Consider the following 25,549-nt stretch of genomic DNA (forward strand, 5'->3'; position numbering starts at 1 on the left):
AACAATTACAATAGTGTATAGAAAATATCTCTTTAGCGCATGTCTATTCAACATGACATACAGTTCAATTATAGTGGTAACACAAGCAGTTGCATCCTGCTGATATTCACAAATGACACATAACCATTTACAAACTTCCATATAGCTGGGCTAGCAGTATGTCCTTCAGTTACATTTCTCTATAAATCATATTCATATTCACAATGACATATAATTATTTACAGAATTCCAGATAGCTGAGCTGGCAGTATTTCCCTTTGTCACTGGCTGAATTTATGCCATTTCTGAATGAAAACAAATGGGGAATTGAATTTTCAATCAAGTTTGATCTTCAGCATATTAATTTTTTGGTTGTTGACATTCTTAAAAATGTTGATGGTACACTGAGTACCACTGTTCATAGAAAATTTCGCCAGGTTAATGCTTTATTACATGCCAGCAGTTGTCATCCTCCACATATTATCCATAACATTCCAAAATCCTAGATGTTATGTAGTCCAATCTCGCCTACATTCTTACCCGTGGGTTCGGAGCTGAATATCGGCTCCGACTCGGCCAAACTTTTCTAGCTCGAAGTCTTTCTACTGGCTGCACTAAGATGGTATCTCATGCTGCATTGCTCCATATCCCCAGATCTCATTTGCCGCTCGTGTAGCTCGGACGTGGTCTTGCTCTTGGCTGTGGCTAAGTACCTTTTTTCTTCTTCTTGAGAGAATTTATTACAAACAAAAAGCTATTTTAATATCTATTTTCTAGTTGGTGTTTTGTGCATAATTTGCAGTGTGATTGTTTTTGTGGTATCCCACTAGCTGTTCCAATGGGCTAGGCCCGTTTCAGTTAGAGGACCTAGTCTGTCCCCTTGCTTGTTCCTGTGTGTGTCTGTCTGAAACCATTTAAATTAGAGTTTTTTAGTATCTGTTCCTTTGTTGTGTGTGCTTGCTGGTCTAAAACTGTTTAATTTAGAGGTTTTAGCCCTAGCCGCCTTAGTGTATGTCCGATCTGAGGATTGTTTGTGGTAAATTTGTTCCCGAGCTTAGTGTGGCATATTTTGTGACTGTGTTTTTTTCTCCAGTTGGTCCAGTACCGTGACCCTTTGTATTGGTAATTATGATTCTATCAAGATGTCTAAAGATTCTAAGGAGCACAAGCCTTCGGGTTTTAAAAAATGCTCTAAGTGTGGTTATAAATGGACACTCGGTATGTGTCTATTGTCTGGGAGCAATCCATCTGCAGGAGTCTTGCAGCTTCTGCCATGCTTTTAGTCCCAGGGTACTTCAGGAAAGAAAGAATAAGTTAATTCTGAAGGGACTCTTGAAACCCTCATTCAAAGAGGGCCTGGAATCTGCTTCCAGCTCAAAATCAAAATCCACTAAGTCAAAAAAGAGGTCTCCGGCTCCTTCAGTCTCATTGGAGCCACCGGAGAAAGTAATCAAACTAGCTTTGACCTCTTCGGCTCCACTGTCCTCAGGGCCGCAGGAAGTGTTTTTGTTAATGGAACCGGCTTCGGCTCCAATTATATTGGAACCTCTTCGGAGCTGATCGCCCAGTACTAGACAAGTTTCACCTGAGAGGAGATCTCGATCTCCCTCCCTGTCCTCCAAATCCTCCAGGACACTTTCAAATGTGGATGTTGATAGGGTGGTGCAGAGACTCCTTCAGTTACCGGTTTTGGCTAAATTGTTCTCGGCTCCGTCCCAGTCGGCTCCGGAGCCCTTCCTGATACCTTCTTCGATTCTTCCTCCTCCAAGCGCATCTCTGTCTTCGGAGCCGGAATGCTCCGCTCCATGTGATGTTTCTAGGTCGGTTCCTATGGCCCCTCCAGGCTTATTGGTGCCGAAGTCAGCTCCGACCCCATCGGCGCCGTCCACGGGATTCGGGACTCAGGTTTCTTCAGTCGGGCCCGAGAGAGAGGCCTTGGGACATCTATGGGTTCCTAGTCTCCCTCTAGGTGCCTTGGCTCTGGGAACCCCGACTCCTGTCGAGGCCTCGGAGGCTGGTCGGTCCTCAGATTCGGGAGGGCCAGCCTTTGAGGCCATGCGGAGTGTGCTGGCCAGATCATCAGCTACATCATGCGGGTCAGTCATTCTGTCCCCTACCACTCCGGTGCGGGTCTCTGATCACCACCTGTCTGTAGACAGCAGAGCACCTAGGCCTCAGGATACCCCCCACGAGTGCCCCCCCCCCCAAGTTTCTGAGGGTCCCACAGAGTTTTTGCTTGAGGAGCCCCCTAGAAAGAAAATGTGCAAGAGGAAGCACATAGACTCCCAGGATTAGTCTCTCACCTCAGATACTGACCTCGAGAAATTGGAAGGGTCCCCCAAGTCATATTATGAGGATGTTTCTTTCTCCGACATCCTGGAGATATTGAAACAAAGAGGTGACTGGCCATCCAAAGCCCCCTCCAAGGAGGAGTAGGTCTTCCTGAAGGCCTTTGGTACTCAGCCCTCCACCTCCTGGGTGTCCCCACCCTTCGGTGAGCTCTTGGATTTAATTTGTCGGACGGTGCGGGAGAACCCTGATTCTGTGGAACCCATACCCAGGAGACCCAATAAATTTCTGTCTGCTCCCCTGGGTAAGGAATTTTTGTCCAAGGGAGTTCCTGTGGATGCCATGGTGGTGGCAGCGGCCACCCAGAAGGAATTATCCGAGACTTCTTCCTCCGTCCATCCTCCAAACAAGGCATCTAGGATGATGGACCAATATGGGAAGCGTACCCTTTCATCAGCAACCTTTACTTTGCGGTCGCTGAACTATTTATCTCACTTTACTCGGCTCCAGAGAGATCTCCTCAAGGAGCTAGGAGATAATCTCACGGGTAACGTTCCTGAGGCAGTGGCCCAGACAGTTAATGCCCAGATGTCTACCCTGAATTCCATCGTTAACTCCATGAGGCTAATTTCATATGCAGCCGAGGGAGCGAGTAGGGCAGCAAGCTCAGGAGTCCCCCTTAGGAGGCAAGCCTGGATGCGTCTTTGTCATTTCATGGAGGCCTTCAAGTCTAACTTCACTGACGCCCCCTTTGATGGTTCTTCTTTGTTCAGAACCAAGGTGAAAGACACCCTCACCAGGTGCGAGCACGAGGGAAAAACTCTGTCTGCTGTAGGGGTCTGTTTTTCCCTTCCCTCTAGACCTTACCCCAAGGCCCAGAGGGGTGGGAGGATGTGGTTCAAAAAATCACAGAGGTTTTTTTCCCGGTGCACAAGGTGAGCCCCCCACCAGAGGCAGGGGAGGGGGAGGTTATTCAGGAAGACGCCGCCCTAGAGGCAGAGGATGGCCCCCACAATTCGGGAGACCGCGATTCCTTTCGCAGCTCTCCCTACCGTCACTGCTGATGGAAGGCCCATCTGTGCGTTTCCGGAGCCAGTCGGGGGTCAAATATCGTTATACCCGGAAGCCTGGCAAAGCATCACACAGAACCAATGGGTATTACGAATAATTTCTGGAGGTTATACAATCCCCTTTTCATCAGATCCCCCTCCCGTCAGAAAAATCCCAGACGTTCCACCCAGTCAAAGGGATCACACAGCTTCAGAGGTTTCAAAGCTGCTAGAAAAAGGAGCCATCCAGCATGCCCCTTCAGACCACATCGGATTAGGGACTTACTCAAGATTCTTTTTGGTGCCGAAAAGAACAGGGGACCTGAGACCCATATTAGATCTCAGCCAACTGAACAACCATGTACAAAAGTCCAAGCTCCATATGGTCACATTACAATCAATTCTCCCATTGTTGGGAAAAGAAGTATGGATGTGCTCCATTGACCTCAAGGATGCTTACTACCATATCAAAATGGACAGGGCATCCAGGAGTCACCTATGCTTCTGGCTGGGAGCCAGTCATTTTCAGTTTCGAGCCCTGCCCTTTGGTCTCACCACAGCCCCCAGGGTGTTCACCAAGTTTACGGCGGTGGTGACAGCTCACTTGAGACGTCAAGGATTCCAAGTGTTTCCGTATATAGATGACTGGCTCCTCACTGCCACCACCAGGCATCTACTAATCAAAACCAGGGACACTGCCATCACTCTCTGTCAACAGTTGGGCATAACACTGAACTGGGAAAAATCTGCCTTGTTGCCCTCACAGCGTGTCATTTTTATAGGTGCAGAGCTAGACACCGTTCAAATGTAGGCCTTTCTACCACAGGAAAGAATCAGAGTCTTACAGCAACAGGTTCACGCCCTGCTCCCCCTGAAAAGAGCGAAGGCAAGATGGGTTCTCCAACTCCTACGGACTATGGCAGCAACAATCATGTTAGTTCCTCTGGCAAGATTACATATGAGGCTCCTTCAATGGCTCCTCTTTGCTCAATGGTCTCTCCAAAGAATTCCACTTTCCCACCCTATTTTACTCATGGACAGGTGCAAGCAGGATCTCAGTTGGTGACTTTGCACCAACAATCTGGACGGGGAAAACCCTTTGTTCCGCTGCCCCCGATTACCACAGTGACCACGGACGCCTCCCAGATGGGGTGGGGTAGCATTATCTAGGCAGGACAGTCCAAGGCACATGGCAAGAGCACGAGATACATCTGCATATCAATGTCCTAGGGATGAGAGCGGTGCTAATTGTGTTGTAGGCACTTCAGAGCTTTCTGCCTCTCAGGACTATTGCAATCCACTCGGACAATATGTCAGTGGTGTGGTATCTGAACAAGCAGGGAAGAACCAAGTCATACCCCCTGTGCAGAGAAGCCATGCGAGTGTGGCAGTGGGCAATATCTTCCTAATGGTTTCTGGTGGCAATGCACATTCCGGGGAAGTCCAATGTGATCGCAGATAGGCTAAGCAGAGATATTCTGATGCCTTACGAGTGGTCCCCATCTAGTTGCAGAATGGATCTTCAGCAGATGGGGTCAGCCTTGCTGCAACCTTTTTGCCAGCCCCCTCAATGCCAAATGCAGCAGCTACTTCACGTTGACCCCCCAGGTGGAGTCACCCAGGGATGCTCTAGTCCACGATTGGCCCTCCGGTCTGCTATATGCTTTCCCTCTGTTTCCCTTGCTGTCAAAAGTGATTCAGAAAGTGCAATCCTTGGGAAGCAGAATTATTCTGATTGCTCCACACTGGCCTCATCAAGTTTGGTTCCCTTTTCTCCATCCCCACATCATGGACACGCCTTGGACTCTGAACCCACAACCAAATTTACTGACTCATATGTCAGGGCAGCTCCATCCCTCTCTGCGGACCCTCCGATTGACAGCTTGGCTACTCCACTTCCGTCATTAGTTAGGCTTCATCACTTTTCACCTGAGGTAGTTCATATTTTGTCTTCCTTTCATAAGCCCTCTACTAGGAAGATTTATTCCAGCAAATGGAAGAGATTCTCTATTTGGTCTCATACCCAAGGGATTGACCCTTACACAGCTCCAATTGCTTCTGTCTTGGAGTTCTTGTGTATGCTTTTTCATCAGGGCTCAGCGTCCGCCACCATTAAAGTCCAACTGGCAGCGATTTCTAATTTTCTTGTTGCTAATGAGCCTAGTCTGATGGCTCACAGACTCTGTAAGGCTTTCCTGAAGGGCACTCTGTTACACTGTCCCCCTGTCTCGGAACCTATCATGCCTTGGGTTTTAAATTTTGTTCTGCAGGCTTTTACTTCACCACCCTTTGAGCCTGCAGCTGCTTGTGACTTAAAATTCTTGACCTGGAAGACTGCCCTTTTAGTAGCTATCACATCAGCCAGACGCATCTCAGAGATTCAAGCTCTCTCTATCAAACCCCCATACTTGATCTTTCATAAGGACAGGGTTTCTCTTAGACCAAACCCTTCTTTTCTTCCTAAAGTGGTGTCCATATCTAATCTTAATCAATCTATTGAGTTGCCAGTGTTCTTTCCCCAGTTTTCAAATAGGGCAGAATTTAAATTTCATCAGTTGGATTTACACAGACAGTTATGTTTTTATCTGCACAGAACCAAAAATCTCCGAAAATCTGATCAGCTGTTTGTTTCCTTTTCGGAAAACAGAATTGGGTCTTCTGTCTCCAAAATCACCCTATCCAGGTGGATATCCAATTGCATCTCTTTCATTTATTCTTCGGGGGGGTAAAGACCTACTGTTTCCAGTCAAGGCTCACTCTACTCGGGCTGTATCTTCATCTACAGCCTATCAGGCCAGACTGTCTATGGATGATATTTGTGTTGCAGCTACCTGGGCATCTCCTCACGCCTTTGTTACTCATTACAAATTGAACATGGTATCTAGGGGTAGGTCTTCCTTTGGTTCCACAGTACTCAGGAGTATCTTCCTCTGAGCCTCCCAGGATTTAGGTGCCAGGGACACTGTCCCACGGCTAAGAATGTAGGCGAGATTGGACTACATAACATCAAGAAGTTATGTACGCACCATAACATTCGATGTATGTAGTCCATCTCGCCTCACATTCTTACTTACCCTCCCACCTTCCCTCTTCCTGAAGGATCTGGAGGTTAGGTCTGGTTTTCAGAGCTCCCTTCACGTTTCATTTATTCTTCTTTCTTTGGGTGTTGTTGTGCATGAGGTATGAATGTTGGTGTTCGCAGCAAACTAGATCTGGCGATATGGAGCAATGCAGCATGGGATACCATCTTAGCCCAGCCAATAGAAAGACTATGAGCTAGAAAAGTTTGGCCGAGTCGGAGCTGATATTTGGCTCCGAACCCACGAGTAAGAATGTGAGGCGAGATGAACTACATACATCGAACGTTATGGTGAGTACATAACTTCTTGTTTTTAAGGATAGACAGGATCTGTTCGGAAGTAGAGGAATGGACCCATCAGGAATCCATTTTGGTGGATATATTCTGTGCTAGGGGTTACACTTGTGACCTGGTGACATTTGTTTGTAGATCTGTCCAAGGCCAGGATAGATCACAATTGTTGACTTTTAAGAATATAAACATTACAAATAGCACACTTAGGCTAAGTACATATTTTGGTTCTAATATCCCATTTTTAAAAACATTGTACATAGATACTGGTATACATTATTGGCTGATAAAGTATTGTGTGAGTTATTGTCATTTAATTGTCAGTTTTCTTACTGAAAAGGTAGGTCATTGGAAGGGTGGTTTAGTTATTACAAAAGGGATATTATGTACAAGCAAGAAGACAGACTATGGTAGATGGTACATTGCTGCGGGGTTGCCAGCCTTATGGACATTGTTCCATGTGGAAATTTGTTGGCAAGACCAAGCAGTTCATGTCCAAAAATACATCAAAAGCATTTTATATTATGATGTTTGCTAACTGTAGTTCTGATTGGGTGATTTATCTTGCCACCTATATTTGTTCTGCTTTTTACGTTGGGCAAACTTCACAACCTTTTAAGTTGCGAATATCTGAACATTTGAGTGATATTCACAACAATCGTGTTTCTAATGCTCTTTGTAAACAAGCAGAACACATACTACTGCCAAATTTATGTTTGTGGTTATTGATAGACTCACTTTTTGTAGATCTAATAAATCTGGTTGGCATGATAGTTTGAATAAAAAGCAAAAAATGTGGATTGTTAGACTAGGTGGATTATCTCTACCTGGTATTAATGAGCAATTTTGAATTGACCTTTGACAGCTTGTTATGCAAATTTTACTTGTATATTTAAACTAATGGAATTTTGTTGTGCATGTAACACTGAGGAAGGCATTTATGCCCTAAGCAGCCTGTTATGTTTGCAGTGTGCTATGCCATATTGTAATTATTGTTTGTATAAACAGCAATTAATTATTTCCTTTACTAGCTCTGTGTGCTGGCCGTTTTTGGGATTTAGTAATTGCAATCAACTTGCAAGCATCAGCAGATTTCATCAGCCATAGGCCCTCTGCATTTGCCTTGACTTCAGAGAAGTATATTTCAAATATTAGAGATCCCAGTTCCAAACTCTGTGGGAAACCAGTAGTACCAGGCCTCATGGTGGAGTTGGATACCTCCACTCTAACTTCATGTGTCCTGTCTGTCAGCTGTCTGGTTGTCCATTGGATAACATTGGGATTTTTGTCTAAATTTGTGGGTTTGTCTATAATATCTGAGTGAGGTATTATGTCAAATGCCTTTGTGCCATTTTGCCGTTGTCCATGGCTCTAGTGACCTTTTTGAAGAAGTCCACCAAGTTTATTAAGCACGATACTAACTTTGATGAAACCAAACTGGGATGGATCCAGTGTTTGTTTGTCAGATTTCCTATGTTTTTTGTTTATTACATCCACAATAATTCTTTCTATGGCCTTGCATGCAAGTCCACTCAAACTTGTGGGTCTGGGACTATCAGTGATCCACCTTTGTGTAGAGGGCTGGCAGTTGCAGTCCTTCATTCCCTAGATATGAAGCCTGTGTGGAGGCTGAGGTTGAATAGCTATTCTAGTGGACCTGATAGATCATGTTTCAAACTATTTAGGAGGCATCCTGGGAAAGTGTCAGGACCCTTTGATGCAGTGTAGGGGAGAAATGGTAGAAGGTATTAGCTGGAGGGGAATTAACATAAACTGAAAGACAGTATAGTCAGGAGTGCATCACCCCCATATGGTGCACTGCTCTGCATTGTCAGCAATCCATCTGCATAGAATGAGAACAGAACCCACAGCCTTCTGCACCAAGTTAGAGGGTGCTACCTGTTGAGCCACTGACAAGTGCATTATTGTGTCTATAGTTATTTAGTTAGTAATTAATTAATGATGAACATTAGACATTTGAGACATGTGCATTTAACTTGAGGGCTATAATTGTTGGGTATGTGGGCTGTCTGTGGATGAAAATAATTGACCCTGCTGTCATAATCAATCAGTTTGGTTTTGAAGGACTAGTATATATTTGCAAAGAGCAAGTTGAAATACTTTACAGTAGCCATTTTTATCATAGTAGGGCATATGAGATGTACAAAGTCAAACAGCTGTAACTGATGGTATGGTTATTGGTGTATTATAATGACAGTTTGAATGGTCTTTTGCAGTTTATAACAATATGTGATCAAAAAAGTGTGTTTGAGGGAAGGAAGAAGGACAGCCCATGGACTGAAAACTTCCCAGGGCCCAAGGTACACTTAATACTCCATTGTAGTAACTCCTTCTTCTTGTTCTTTTGGCTTTTCCCAGTTAGGGGTCGCCTCATGATTGGCAGTGGATCTTTATGGTGTCGAGTTGCCAGCCCGGCGCCCAGCCTTCCACAGAAGGCACACAGACACACACACACGCACTCACACCTAGGGCCAATTTAGAGTGTCCAATCCACCTACAGCATATCTTTGGGATGTGGGAGGCAACAGGAGCACCCGGAGGAAACCCACGTGACCACAGGGAGGACATGCAGACTCCGCACTGAAGGCACCTGGAGAACCTCTTGCTGTGAGGTGGCAACTCTAACCACTGCACCACCGCGGCCGCCCTCATTGTAGTAACTCCTAGACCCTATAAATCCCTTCCCCAGCAATCACACAAGGATTTCAATTTCTTTTCATTTGTGGTGACTGCTGGCCTCCCAGGGGACTTTAGTCTTGAATACGTTCAGGTTTACACATTGTTTTGTAGCATATAGTGATGTTGGCATGGAGAATGCATGCATTTTTGTTTGTGTGCTGAAGGATGGTGTGGTTAAGTCCTGTGGCCTCTTGTCTTCACCAGTGGTCATGTACACATCAAGACATCCATCATTCTTCTCCTCGATGGCCAGTCACACTTTTCTGCCCTGGTAACTGTTCGGTAGTTATTGGTTTCTTTTGAAAACACATTGCTAGTAGTGCAAATGGATTCTCTGTACTTTAGTTTTTGACTTACAGGAAGGTTTACTATTAGATTTAAATTTTATGCAACTCTTTTCTTTTCGAATGAATGTCTTTTTCCATGTTTAAAAGTGGGGTAAGGTTACATTTTATTTTAACATGTTGAAATTTTGTTTGAAGTTAATGTTAGCCTCTGTTAGGCATATAATATTAACTGGTATTTGGTATATCAGTTTAGTCCTGAAGCTTCTAGAACAAGCAGTTATTTTCATTTGTGTGGAGTTTTACGTCTGAGTAGTTATGCTGAAAAATCCTTTCTGTGAGTGACCACTAGTTTTAAACCCAGACTGATAAGTTTATTTTCCTTTTCCCATATTAGAAAGTGTATCACACTATAGATGTAATTTTAAATATAAATTATAATATTTTGGTAAATTAAAACATGTAAGCTTGTACATGTGCAGGCAGCTGTGTGGCAGTTCCTTTTAGCATTTGAGTTAGTACTGAGATCTGCATATTTTTGTATTCTCCAGTTGACCACAGAAAAGAAGGACCATTAACCGCAATCTGCAGTCACCATTAGAAAACCACATAAAAAGCAAATAAACTGCATTGTTATCCATGTGTTTTCTTTATAAAGTTTTTGCTTTCTTCTGTTTTTTTTTCTTAGCCTTGCAGTTCACCCTGACAAAATCAGAATAGCAACAGGACAGTTAGCTGGAGTGGATAAAGATGGAAGGGTATGTGCTTCTCCTATACAAATATTCTAAATCATTATAACTCTTGTTTTGTAAAACAGATGTCTCTGTGAGTGTGTGTATGTTGTTATAGACAAGATGAGCAAACATTCCTACTTTTGTGGTTTCATATTGAAATGCATATCATTTATTAAATACTGATCCAGAATCTGATTTTCAGAATAGTATCTTGAACATTGTTTCAAGTATTGTTTCAAATATTTAATCACAAACTTAAGAAAAAAGATCATAAGTAACGCAGTTTGCTAGTTAATGTTGAACTCAGAGCCATACCTCAAGCTGCTGTGATGAGTGTATGCACATGTGTTTGCAGTATCTCACATGGCTTTAAAATACTTCATAACTATTTGGCTCCATTAATGAATATGGGTAATTAAAACCAATGGCTATTGTATTTAAGTAATGCATAATAAAGCTGAAATTAATACCTGTAAAATACTGAAGCAGAAATGTAGCAGTCTAATTTTCTGAGTAGATGATACTGCATACTTTATGGTATTACGAGATATAGAAAGACAAAATGTGTGAACTTACAGCATGTCAGTGAAAAAAATTCGTAGAACAATGACAATAGTCACTTTATTAAAAAAAATCAAAAATGGTGTAAGCTTCCATACAGAGTGTTTCCCAGGTTTTAATGGCTCTACTTATTTAGATGACTGACTCCTGTAATCCCTAACAGAGCAGGAAGTCTTGCAGAATCTTAAAATGAGTATAGATTGTCTTCACAAGATACAATTCTCCTGCAACCTGTCCAAATCCAGTCTTAAGCCAGACACAACCAAGACCTTCTTTTTAGTTGCTCTTAGTACAGTAGAATAGAAGTTGTATCTGCTTTTGGTGAAAGTTACCTCCCTCCTGGAGAGCTTCTTAATCTTGCAAGCTGAAGGAGTCTCCACGGCAACAAGGAAATTCATCACTACCCAAGGCATCATGGCATCAGTCATTGTTGTGGTGATTTTGATGATGGCTCATATGAGAAAGATTCAATTTTTCCCAAGGACTCAGTGGGATCTGCATGGACATGCCCTGGTCAAGTCCTTACTGGTGCTACTGTGCATCTAAGAACATTTGGTTTGGTGGATAAAATAAGATGAATGAGGGACTACCATTCTCACCATCTAAGCACATTCAGGCCTTAACATCTGACATCTCAGACATTGTTGAGGGCCTAATCAGTCTCCCTAAGTGCCCAGAACAAGTTGACCATCTCTTATAAGAAACTGCATCAATATAAGACAGGTGCTGGTAGTGACTTTGCCCTCAGGGCTTTGAAAACCTTGTAGAAACCAGGGAAACCTTTGCTTTCCATGGGCAAAAATCCTAGTGATTTTGTACATGAACCAAGTGGAAATCATTTATACTGCAGATTGCCAATGCAAGCCTGTGACTTGGCAGTACAAGCAGGAGTGACATCAGGGATGCACACCCTCCAAGAACTCAACAAGATATCAAATAGCCTGAGAAGGTTTACTTCATGAGCTCATGAGTTTCCAGTTAAAAAAATGAAGTACTCAGTTTACTGACTAATGAGTGAAGGGTACTAAACTCTGATCTCTTCACCCCTGCAGCAAATTATCAGCTTCCCAAGGACAGCTGTAGATTGCCTGGTGGTAGTACTTGGAGGTAAATGTTTTTTCCTTCCCCTAGAGGGACTTTTTTATGCATTTACCACCACCACCACCACTAGCCCACACACACACCACCATAAAACTAGAGTGACCCAAACTTGAGTTTGCTATTCCATTCTGACAAGGCAGCACTTATTTTCAATGGTGTTGCAAATGGTAAAGGTGACACCTTGCTTCCTACTGCAGAAAATGGACTGGATAGTTCAACAGTCTGAGTCACCATCATAGCCAAAAGTAAGGAGTCTCTGACTGGCAGCCTGGATTATCTGACTATTATTTTTATAAAGCACTTTTTTCTTTAACACATGCTTCATGTAATATAAAAAGGTAGCCTAATACAAGGAAATCTTGCTGTGCAAATGAATGCAGGAAGATAAGAGAGAAAAACGAGAGCAGTGGCCTTGCCTTTGTTAACATGTTTTTGTCATTAGTAAAGGCTTATCTCCCTGCACAATACTGTCTTTTCATATTCACTGGCTAAAAAGAATAGAAGATGGAGTAGGACACAAATGTGCAGTTAATAAATGTACACATCATTTTTAGTGGTTCCTCTTAAAACTAGTAAAGGTATTGTGTTTAGATTAGCTATCCTCTCATTTATGTACCTGCTAAGGGCATTACTTTAGATAGTTGTAGACTTAATATAACCTGAAAAAAAAACTGCAGTGTTTCTGAGAAATGTAAGAATAAATGTACTCTGTAGAGTAAAAAGCGAATGTCTGGCTGCACCATTGAACCCTGGTAAATGATTTACCAGTGAAGCAGTATCTCAATGTGATTTCCTTGGGCTTTGAACTTTGTACTGAAGTAACTAACCTTCAACTACTTTGAACCAGCAGCAGGTGGCTGTCACCTCTAGTAAGAGAATCTCAGGCCATTTTAATCTCTTTACAGGGATATACATGGTCCTTTTCCCTTAAGCAAATGATTCAGCTAGTGGCATTTTTCTTGCAGCCACAAAATAAATGGAAGAAGTTACATCCTCTGTCTTGGCTAACCTCCAATCAACCCAAGGCTGTCTCGTTGCTCTGCACTGTGAGACCCTGTGTCGGTGGAACACTAAAGTGCTTTCAGCTGCACTAGTGTATGTTAGAGTTGTATTTAATTTGTCCTCCAAACTGAAGACTGTTTCCCCTTTCACTGTACGTGTGCACACTACTGGTCATCCCCCACCCCTTTTCTCTCTTCCTATAGTACTCCTAGGTCAATTACTTAAAACTACTTTCTCTTTGAAAAAGTTTACCTACGTACTTGAAGCCCATACTTCTTTTGTTTTTCCCTGCAGAAGTGGTGGTCCTTTTTACCACTCTGTACTAGATTAGTATTATAAAATTTGTAGTTATTAGGTTAAATACTGCACCACATTGACCTGCAATTAACTTGGCTTGGTTTTCCTGTTTTTTTTTAGCAGCTGGCTTAGTCCAGTTTTTCTGACTCTCAGCCTTGCATTAATTTGTGTCTATCCCTTTCCCCACCCTGAACCTGCACACCTTCCCACCCACTTCTGCTTAATTACAGAGGTATCAAAAAGCCTGATGTCGAAAGGCACCATCATACACATTTAGTTTTTGTACGTTTAAGTGCATCCGGGAGTTTCCCTCCTTGCTGCAAAGTTAAAGAATAACCTCCTGCTAACCTGAAGACTCCCATGAAGCTGACTCCTTGCCTGGCTTCATAAAGCTTGTACTCCTAAAGTTTTTGTACTTGTATGTTGCAAAACACCTTTTTTACTACCTGTCTGTAGTGCCTATAACTGCTTGTTAACCCTCCGGTGTGAGATTTTGTAGCCTACCGCAGACCCAAGGCCACTTCCTCCCTCCACCCTTTTGTCCCCTCATCCTATATCTTATCCCTTTGGAATAGCTTCTTGCCTACCTCCCCCAGCTGCTATTACTCCCCTGACCACTAGATGGCAGTCTTTACCTACGCTATATGCTAGTATTAAAACTAACTATCTCTCAGGTCCTACACCCATTCTTTGGCACAATTTTAATCCCCCTCTCTGCACAGGAGAACCTCACTCTTGCTTTACTAAATCATCTACACATAATTGATAAGCTTATATACTCTGCTCCCCAGTTTTCACTTTAGTTACTTCTGTATTACGCCAAACAAGAAAGACAGCTGATTGTCTTTTGGCTGAACTTACCTTACTGCTCTTGCCTGCTCCGTTTGTCCTGCGAGCTCACTCCGCACCGCTACCCTACCCCCAATTCCCACCCACCCCCAGGGCACCTATCCTTATACTGCTAGAAGCCACCCCCCCACCCCACATCGACCAATAGCTCGACATATGTCATTACATACTTAACCATCTGTTACTAATTTACTCACCCCTTCCACTATCTATACTTTCCTATCTATACTTTCCTCATTAAACAAACCCACCTCATATTTGCTCTTCTATAGCAAAAATTATGGAGAGATGTATTCACCATCAGCTACTTGATCATCTCCTCCGAAAACACCTGCTAGTTGACTGCCAACATGGTTTTAGGTCTTTCCATAGTACTACATCTCCTCTACTATCCTTTTTGAACTGCATTAATAAAAATCGTAACAACAGCTTACTGTCCTCAGCCCTCTTTATTGACCTCTCAAAAGCATTTGATATGGTTAATCATCAGTTACTGTTAAACTCGCTCAAATCACTTTCACTAGATACCCAGACAGTTAATTGGTTCAAGTCCTGTCTAGGAAATAGACAACAAGCAGTCCTCTGGGAAAATAAACTATCTACTCTGGTTCTCCTCTGGGACCCCTCCTCTTCACTATTTTCATAAATGATCTGAAAATCTGCCTTCCACAAACCACCTCCATACAATATGCTGGCAACTCGACATTAATATGTTCAGCCTCCTCGCCTGCTGGACTTCATTTGCGTACCCAAGCAGTATTTACCTTAGTTGAAAACTGGTTCCATCAACACTGTCTCCTTCTTAACCCCCCAAAAAACTAAACTGGTACTATTCTCCCCCACTCAGAAGTCTCCTGCTATCAGCTTCACAATTACATCTAATAAGGGTACTGTAATAACTCCGGACACAACCACCAAACTTTTAGGTGTAACAGTTGATCATAATCTAAACTTTGACACACATATCAACCTAACCATTAAATCAGTTAATAAAAAACTTGGTTTCCTCTACAGACTTAAACCCTATCTCACACCTCTAGCTAGGACTGCTATTGCCCGAACTCACTTAATCTCCACCCTTCTCTATGCATCCCCAGTCTATACCAACTTATCCAAAAATAATCTTCATAAGTTGGAAACAGCCTATAATAACATAGCTAGATTTGCCACTGGTGTCCCTGTTCGAACCCACCACTGCCAAAATCTTAAATTGCTAGGATGGCTGGAATTGCAAAGCCAGATTCTTTTCCAGCAACATACTACTATACACAAGATCTTACACCATCCCACAGATACACCCATACTCTCTACCCTTATCTGCCCATATAAAAATGTAACAACCCTTTGATCAGCTAATAAGGTACTAGTAGTTACCCTAAAGTCCAACAACAAATCTGGAGATAGCTTGTTCTCATACTCTATGGGTAATGCTTGGAACACTCTTCCAACTGAACTAATAGCCCTTTCTTCTACCCCAGTTTTCAAGAAGCAATTTCTCCCCTGGTATGACCATTGTTCGCTATCTATCTTTAACATGCTATTTCAGGTGCTCTGATATTCTCTCTTAATTCCTACTGTAGTAGCTCACCTCTTAAGGTTTGGTAAACTTTATAAACAATGCTACCCTCAAAAAAAATTGTTTTATTAATCCTTTTACTCAAAATGTTTAACTTATTTAGCCAGGTATGTTGGTATGTCACTATAACAGTGCTATATAAATGTTCCTGTATTTGAAATGTTTTACCTGTCTTACATTATCTGTATTGTATATGGTAAAGATTTCTGTCTTGTAAATTGTCTTAATGTGGAACTTTTCTCCCCGGGCCTCCACTGAAAATGGACATACATCCAGTCAGACTATCCCTGGTCAACAAATGTAAAATAAATAAGTAAATCCTTGTATTGTCTGTTCATAGACAGCTCTGATGCTAACTGAAGAGTGCAAACAGTGTCAGGTCTGTGAAGTAACTTCTGGTGGCACTCACTACAGCAAAGCAGAGTTAACTGGTTTCAAAGCAAACCTTCTCCAAATGGGTAGTAAATGATATCTTCTTTTGCTTTGAAGAGTAATGCAGTTACCATTCATGGGCACAACAGAGCATTTGCCCCTTTCTTTAGGCACATCTCAATTTAAAATATTTCAGGTTAGCTGCATCAACTTCCATTGATGCATTCTGTAAACATTACAGGCTGGATCTCCAGTCCAGAAGCAGGGCAGGATTTGTCATCCCTATCCTGTAAGGTCAACTTTGCAAGGACTAGACAGGGCAGATCTATTACATTTCCTCCTCATTCCTGATATTATTGCTTTGGGAGTCTTCCCATGTGTCCAAAATTTTGCCGCAGTACTGATCCATATCAAGAAAATATTTACAACTTGTGAGAGTTCACCATAACAGTAGATGTTCAAGTAGGATCACTGTTAGAGTACTGGCTTCCTCCCACCTTCCTCTGTGAGTTGGCTTAGCCCTGTAAATGAATCAGAGGAGGGAGAGGGGGATGGGAACCAGTGGCATAAAATGGCTTTTCTTCCAATATAGACCTGCAGGACTCCCTAGCACCTAAATGCAGGAAGCCATTTGTGGGACTCTGTGAACATGTTTTTGTCATTAGTAAAGGCCTGTTTCCCTAAACAGTACTGTCTTTTCATATTCACTGGCAAAAAAAGAATAGAAGACGGAGCAGGAAACCTGCTTCTTTGTGTTGAGACACAAATGTGCAGCCTTTCACAGGTTGTTATGGCTGATTCAGCAGAACCCTGGGGGTTGAGTGGTTGGCCAGTCATGAATACTGCTGCAGTAGTAATTCTCAAACATTTACCAAGTGCTCACATAACTGTGCTTTCATCACAAGGATCATTGATGTGGAAAGATGATTAAATTAATGGAGTAGGACATAGGTGGAGTTCAGTCCCCCTGCCAGATCGTCTGTGGGATGCTTGATTACCACACACATTAAGCCCATGGACAAGAAGTCTGGCTGTAGAAGTATATCCTGAAGTTTCTGCATCATGTTAACTATTGTTTGCATTACTTTGGCATTTCAGCAACTACTTCTAAGGTAAGTTCTGATTAGCAGTAATCACAATTCACTCCTGTTTAAAGTTCACTGTGGATGGTATAGTACGTTTTACATTTTGTACCAGCTTAGAGAATTTTTCTGTCTAATGAGGTTCCAGAAAATGATTATGATCAAATGCTTTTCAGATATGCTGGGAATTTAATAACTTTTGTTAAATAATTTAAGTTAACATTAGACAGTGGTTTTCCTTCTACTTCATTGGTGGAAAAAACTTTCTAATATATCAAAACAAAAGGACTGAAGGAACTTCCAAAGTGGCTGCACACTGATCAACAGCTTAACATCAGCTTTCCTAGTATGGAAATAGAAACTGAGAAAAAGGAGTACCATTGACACTGTTTGGGGTAAAATTCAGTTACTGGCTAGTAAGTACACTGCTTAGATACCAGCAAAGAAAAAATTTGGAAAACCTGAAAGAATAGCAAACAGTAAAGGTTCAAACAAGGCTCTGTCTGGGAAGGATTCTGCAACTATTGAGCAAAAAGCAGTTTGGGCTTCAGATTTGGTTCAAGAGATGGCTTCTAGTAAATTAGAGGAACAAAAAAATCAAGTGTACTCAGATGTGATTAAAATAAACAAAACATTGAAGAACTGCATTAAGTCAGATAACAAAAGGCTGGAAAAAGAGAAGCTTTAACTAGCTGTTCAGATGATTACCAGCCTCAAACAGATGCCCTACGTAGACCATCTCAAAAAACTCCAGCTTTACTCTGTCGCATATCGCCTACTCAGAGGCGATCTCTGCCTAACATACAAAGCTATGTCAAACCCAAAGCTGTTGGACATGCTCCACTTAAAGAAATCCCAATCCCTATGAGCTACACACTCTAGAGACCTAAACCTTGTCACCACTATAAACAGAACATGCTGGAGGGATAGATTCCTGTCCCAGACTTCCCATACTCTGGAATAAACTACCTATCTATATCAAACAAAGCTCCTCATTAACACTCTTCAAGAAAACTCTTGATGATTGGATGGGAAATAGGAAATTCACCCCTCTGCTCAACAGGGGCACAGGAAAATAATTTTTTGGGTGGCAAAAGCCAGGGTACCTTTTTGATAAGGCTTCTATAGGCCCTAGAGTCAATAGCCTAGTACCTACCTATGAACCTATGATCTAATAAAACTGCAAAAAACAGAGGATGAAATGAAGAAAAAACTGGCTGTGTTTGAGCGCTCAAGAAAATCTGTTTCCAAAAAAAACAATAGTAAAGAGAAGAACTAGAGAAACTGAAAGGAACAGGATGTTTTAATTTTATTAAAGCACAAATAAGCAACTAGACAGATGTTCCACAGTAAGATTTGTTAATAAAAATGGCACATTAAGTTTATGCTCCAAACCTGGTCATGAGAAAGCAGCCAGTACCTGTATTAGTAAAGATGCAATCATACCAGCTGAAGGAGCTGATCCTGAGAAAACTGTGGCAGTTTGGTGAATAAATAAAAATTAGAGACAGCAAAGCATTTGTGAAAAATGACTGTTCACTCTACATCAGGCAGAAGAGAAACAAACTTATCCTATTTTATCCTAGCAATACAGATGTGAGGCTCAAGCTGCTGTATCCAGCTGTATTCAGATTATTTTTCTTGAAGGATCAAATACAATTTTTGATGCAGAACAGACTAAGGATGAAAAAAAAAGTTCTTCTAAAAAAAGTGAGCCAGCAAGCAGAAGAGGACTATGCTTTTCATTCTTCTGCCAGTAAAGTTCATAGAGAGGCTTTTCCCCATGAAACCTTTTCCAGTGTTCCAAAGGAAAATGCTGAGAAAAAGAATAAAGTACATGAGTTGCCTAGAATTAGGACTGCTATGGATCTGAACCACAGTTTAGTGTTGGGAGATGGAGGTGATCAGGAAGAAGAACAAAGCATTGGAATTAATGAATAAATCTAAGGTGATAAAGCTTCAGTCACATTGGTGAAATATGGCTTTACAAGTAAAAGTGGCTGAGAAAAGACTGGGCATTTGTTGACTTTGTTAAACTTGCAGGTGGACTATTATGTCTTTAAAGTTTAGAAGGACGCTGGAATGAAAAAAAAAAAACAACTGTAAGCAAAATATTTTTTAGTTCTATTAGTGTTTGTATAATATATTTCATGATATAAACTGCATGTTATATTGTAAAGCAGTTTTGTGTAGTATGCAGTCAGGATTTTTTTAAATGTGCGGGGGTAGCCTTTTCAGTGACTGTTGTATATGTTAAAAATATTACAGTAAACAAGTATTTTTTAGTTGTAAGAAATACCGATTTTACAGTATAAACAAGAGAAGAAAGGCAGAATGAAGCAAGTTCAATTTAATATACTGCTGTGATTGGAGCAGCTGGGGTGAGGCGTTAACAAAAAGTAATGAACATGTGTATAACTAAGATAATTTCCCATGTTCTTGCACGGGTAGATGTCTATATTAATGCCCTTGGCTTAAGATGTGAACAGTTTTTTTAGGAAAAAATGGCTTGAAAATAAGACATAATGAATGAATGCCATGAAAAATGCTAATCTTTCTTCATTTGCAAAGATATTAGTTTTTTTTTAAACTAGCAAATGTTCTTATTGACAGGCTGGAAGTGTGCAGTTGAAGTCATTTAGCTAGGGAATTCCATACATTATGTTCTCAGTGAAATTTACAAAGTTTCCTTCAAGCATCTGTAAGTTGTTAGTTGTATTTTTCATTGCTGACTACTTTTACATGGAGACAAGCTGTAGGCAAGTGCAAGCAGTTAATCTTCAGAGGTCTTAGCTTTCTTTGCTGAGGGAAATGCAAAATTCAAAGGTACAATGGCAAGTAGTTCAGAGAAAAAGTATGAGAATAAAAGACAAGATAATAGACTCCCCATCAGCGTTAATACATTAATGCATTTAATAGAACAATGCATGATTTTGTTTTATTTAAAGATAACCAGTGCAGCTCTTTAGGGCTAGAAAATAATGTTTTCTGAAAGCATACACACTGTTTTTCCTCATCTGAGAGGAGAACAGAGATAAGAAAAGAACATGCAGCAGTTGTAAGTAGGAACACAGGATGTCACATGTACTTTAGCGTGGGTAATTTTAATTTTAGATACGATTATGCCAGTGGTTGTAGCTGCTGATTTAGGGAAATGGTTCCTTTCTGGAAAGATAATGTACATAGTTTTGTATGTTTGTTTTAAGCTTATAGTGGATGGGGGTGTTCTGAAAATGTACTTAGTAGTTTTTGTTTGGGGGTTTTCATTTAAACAAAAGTCTTTAGAAATGAGACGTGTTCAAATGGCATAAAATGGCTTTTCTTCCAATATAGACCTGCAGGACTCCCTAGCACCTAAATGCAGGAAGCCATTTGTGGGACTCTGTGAATATGTTTTTGTCATTAGAAAGGCCTGTTTCCCTAAACAGTACTGTCTTTTCATATTCACTGGCAAAAAAAGAATAGAAGATGGAGCAGGACACCTGCTTCTTTGTGTTGAGACACAAATGTGCAGCCTTTCACAGGTTGTTATGGCTGATTCAGCAGAACCCTGGGGGTTGAGTGGTTGGCCAGTCAGGAATACTGCTGCAGTAGTAATTCTCAAACATTTACCAAGTGCTCACATAACTGTGCTTTCATCGCAAGGATCATTGATGTGGAAAGATGATTAAATTAATGGAGTAAGGACATAGGTGGAGTTCAGTCCCCCTGCCAGATCGTCTATGGGATGTTTAATTACCACACACATAGGTTCATAGGTTCATACTAGGCTATCTGCCCTAGGGCATTTATAAGCCTAGCCAGAGTGTGTTTGGCTTTCGCCACCCATTTTAAATTAATTTTGCTATGCCCTTTTTCGAGGTTAGTATACTGTGCGTCTGTCTAACAGTGACACAGAAGTGATACCCGGAGTAAACCTACGATCTCCCATCCACTCATCAAGATTCCTCTTGAAGAGAGTCAATGATGGACTCTGCCTAACGTGGACTGGGATTTTATTCCAGAGTGAAGTGAGCCTCTGGGTTATGAATCTGTCCCTCCAGCATGTCCTATTTATTTCAGTGCTGAGGTTCAAGTCTCTCGAGCGCGTAGCTCGATGCGATTTGGATTTTCTGAGGTGCAGCATGTCCATTAATTCCGGGTTGGACATGGCTTTATACGTCAGGCACAGATCGCCTCTGAGCAGGCGGTATGCCACTGAGTAGAGCTGGACTTTCTTTAACCGGGCAGCATATGGCATCTGTTTGAGCCCTTTGATCCTCTTGGTGAGGTACTTTTGGGGTCTTTCCAGTTGCTGCAGGTGTCTGGTAAGGTACATCCCAAAAGGGACATTGTACTCAATTATGGGCCTGATGAGAGATGAGTAAAGAGGCACGATGGCCTCCCCTGATCTAGATGTGAATCCCTTCATGATTAGGTGGGCTATATAAAATGTTTTTCTAACCACTTTGGCCACGTGGTTCTCAAATGAGCGATTGCTATCAACTTGGGTCCCCAGGTCCCTAATTACTTCTTCTGTACTTACTGGATTACCACCTATGTGGTAATTTGTGGGCACTTTGTTTTTGCCAAAGGGGATGACTATACACTTTTTGGCATTTAGCTTGAGGCCATGGTTCTGGCACCAGTTGTCTGTTTCTATGAGGCCCTTTTGGAGGATGCTTGTGTCGGCTGGAGAGTCAATTATGGCGCCCAGTTTGCAGTCATCTGCGAACTTGGTCAGCCACAGTCCTTCCGTGTTGGCCTGTACCTCCGAGAAATATATACCAAACAAGAGAGGTCCCAGGACTGAGCCTTGTGGGACGCCACTTGTAACTGGTTTGGAGTCTAACATGGCTCCAGCAATTCTAACCATGTGGGTTCTGCCCTTGAGCCAGTTTGCAACCCATCTAGTGACATAGGGGTTTATATTTAAGCTGGTGAGCTTATCTATAATGCCCGAGTGGGGTATTGTATCAAAGGCTTTTGCGAGGTCCAGGTAGGCTGTGTGGACCACCTTCACCTCGTCAATGGCCTTGGTGACTGTTTCAAAGAAATCAACCAGGTTTAAGAGGCTGGATCTGCCCTTAACAAAGCCAAACTGGGTAGGATCCAGTGTCTGTAGGCCCCCAATATCTTTATTTATGAGGTCCATGATGATCCTTTCCATAGCTTTGCAGACCAAGCTAGTCAGGCTTATGGGGCGATAGTTTCCAGGATCCGTTGAGGCACCACCTTTGTGGAGAGGGACCACTGTTGCTGTACACCACTCTTTGGGTACATATCCTGTAGTAAGGCTGAGAATGAACAGTAGTTTTATGTTTGGGTTTAGCTCTTCTTGGAGTTCATGTAGGGCAGCCGGGACACCGTCTGGTCCCATTGATGCTGTGTTTTTGCTTTGGAGAGGGCAGCTCTTACCTGAGCATCTGAGATGTCAGGGGCAGCACTCTGCTGGGATAGATATTTGCCCTTTTGGTGGCAGGTTTGCGCTGAACCTGTCAGCTAGGATGTTGGCAATGTCTGTGGGTTCGGTGTATTTTTTGTCATTTTGGACTAATTCTGAGCATAACTGGGAATTCCCATCCAGGTTCCTAACATAACTAAAGAAAGCCTTGTGATTATCCTTAGTGTCCTGTGCAATTTTCTCTCGAAGCAGGCCTTAGGCGATTTTATGAGTGCCCGTAGTTTTTTGTTAATACTGATCAGAGATGCCTTCCCTTTTTGGGATTTTGCTCTATCATGTAGTAGCTTCCTCCTTCTATTGTATAGTTTGTTTATGGCTGGGGTCCACCAGACAGGACATCTGCCTTTGGAGGATTGGGTCTTGGTTTTATTTGGGATTGCATGATCCATGCCTTCCTGAAGGTGTTCATAGAATGCATTTATAAAGGATTCTGCGGTCTGGGCCGTATTTTCCACAGGCCCGGGGGCTTTGAAGGATTCCACCTTGGTTTTGAGGAGTGTGAAATTTGCTTTAGAGAAGTTTTTCACTGTGGGCAGGGGGTGGAGTCGGGATGTGAATATCCAGTGAGATTAGTCTATGGTCTGATCTTACCAATGAGGGATACACTTCTGGTCTGGAGCATAGAGTCCCCATGTTGGTGATGATCAGGTCCAGTATGTTTTCCCCTCTTGTGGGAGTGGTAACAAGTTGTTCCATAGCATTTGAGTTTATAAATTCTAGGAACCTTTGGGCTAGGGTGTTGGAGCTAGAGTAATGCTCCCAGTCTCTGTTTGGGTAGTTGAAGTCACCCAATATAATGGTGTTTGGAGAGACCTTCATATTTTCCAGTGTTCTCAGGAAGGCTGAGTGGGGTTCCTGGGTTTGGGAGGGTGGTCTGTAGCAGGCTATAAACTGGAAGGCAGTTTTACCCACTGTTAGTTGCACATGGATAGTCTCTGACGCTTCGTGCTGTGCTACCAACCTGGAGGTGTGGGTATCTTTGACGAATATTGATACACCCCCTCCTTTTGTGGTTCAGTCCAAGTTTTGGGGCCAAAAAGCATGGTATGAGGTATAACCTGGTAGTGCTGGGGTGCTCTCGGAAGCCTTGAACCAGGTTTCTGTTACTGCACAGATATCGATGTTCTCCATGCTAAGGAGAGTTTCAAGTGCGTGCATCTTGAGATTTAGACTTCTGGCATTGAGTAGCATTACTCTTAGTTTCTTATCCCTTGTGATACCTATGGAAGTGGGTTTGTCTTTTGAGCCTTGCCTAAAAAAAGGCACTATAGGGGTAGCAAGAGCCTTTGCCAATATCTGAAAGCCCAGGGGTGACAGGTGCAAGCCGTCCCTAGCGAAGCATCGTGGCTTATCGAGCATGTCATCCCAGGCTGACAGGCATTGGATCCCCTTTGAATGACACCAATACTTAAGCCAGTTGTTGAAATTGATCATCTTGTCTTCATATTGTGGCATCATTCTTGGTGAGGGTAAGATGCTACTCAAGGTCAGGGTCATACCGGTCCGGGCTACATGCTGAGAGAGCTCCTCTATGTCTCTTTTCATGTAGTCCAGGGAGGTACGTCTCAGGTCATTCACACCAGCATGGACAATGACTGAGTCATATTTGTACTTGCCTTTGAGTAACCTGAGTGCTTGTGTTATGTGGCAGATCCTAGCGCCCGACAGGCAGCTCACCGTGACCTTCTCCTTGTTCAGCCTGGTGAGCGGGACGTCAGTGTGCCTGACGATAGAGTCACCTATTGCAAGTGTATCAGGTGTGTTGTTTAGCCTTAAGGGCTGTGACTGTTTGGCACACTGGCTTTGTGAGCTATGTGTTGCACGTGTTTTGTTTTGGGGTAGCGGTTGCTTGGGTGTCTGCTTTGGAGGTCTCTGCTGCTTAGGCAGATTTTTATTTAGAGCCCCTTGAGTATGTTTTTGTGTGTTTATGTGTTTGGTTTGCTGTTGTGGTAGGTCTGTGTGAGACTGGAATTGTAGTGAGTGTGGTTTCCTTCTCCTCCTGACTGGTTTTGCCAGTACTGAGTTGAGAGAGCTTAGCCTCCAGTTTGGCTATATGGTTGCATCTCTCACATGTGTTGGAATTTGTTGGGAGGAGGAGAGGGTTGTCTGTGTACATGAGGCAGTTGTAACATTGCCTCAAGCCGATGGACAAGAAGTCTGGCTGTAGAAGTGTATCCTGAAGGTTCTGCATCATGTTAACTGTTGTTTGCATTACTTTAGCATTTCAGCAACCACTTCTAAGGTAAGTTCTGATCAGCAATAATCACAATCCACTCCTGTTTAAAGTTCACTGTGGATGGTATAGTATGTTTTACATTTTGTAGCAGCTTAGAGAATTTTTGTGTTTAATGAGGTTCCAGAAAATGATTATGATCAAATGCTTTTCAGATATGCTGGGAATTTAATAACTTTTGTCAAATACTGTAAGTTAACATTAGACAGTGGTTTTTCTTCTACTTCTTTGGTGGAAAAAACTTTCTAATATATCAAAACAAAAGGACTGAAGGAACTTCCAAAGTGGCTGCACACTGATCAACAGCTTAACATCAGCTTTCCTAGTATGGAAATAGAAACTGGGAAAAAGGAGTACCATTGACACTGTTTGGGGTAAAATTCAGTTACTGGCTAGTACGTACACTGTTTAGATACCAGCAAAGAAAAAAATTTGGAAAACCTGAAAGAATAGCAAACAGAAAATGTTAAAACAAGGCACTGTCTGGGAAGGATTCTGCAACTATTGAGCAAAAAGCAGTTCAGGCTTCAGATTTGGTTCAAGAGATGGCTTCTAGTAAATTCGAGGAAGAAAAAATCAAGTGTACTCAGATGTAATTAAAATAAACAAAACATTGAAGAACTGCATT

At 42.2% G+C, this 25,549-nt stretch overlaps 1 protein-coding gene across 4 annotated transcripts in view; it reads left to right on the top strand.

The window, feature by feature from the left end:
- Nucleotides 1-25,549, top strand: part of EML4 (EMAP like 4) — a 1,975,061-nt gene that overhangs the window by 1,490,515 nt on the left and 458,997 nt on the right. For all 4 annotated transcript variants that reach the window (XM_044060268.1, XM_044060269.1, XM_044060261.1 and 1 more), the window contains one exon: nucleotides 10,360-10,429. In XM_044060268.1, the coding sequence (XP_043916203.1) occupies nucleotides 10,360-10,429 (70 nt within the window). The remainder of the gene's footprint in view (nucleotides 1-10,359; nucleotides 10,430-25,549) is intronic.

This window comes from Protopterus annectens, chromosome 1.part0 (assembly GCF_019279795.1).
Source record: "Protopterus annectens isolate FY-2018-M chromosome 1.part0, PAN1.0, whole genome shotgun sequence".
Taxonomy (NCBI): Eukaryota; Metazoa; Chordata; order Ceratodontiformes; family Protopteridae; genus Protopterus; species Protopterus annectens.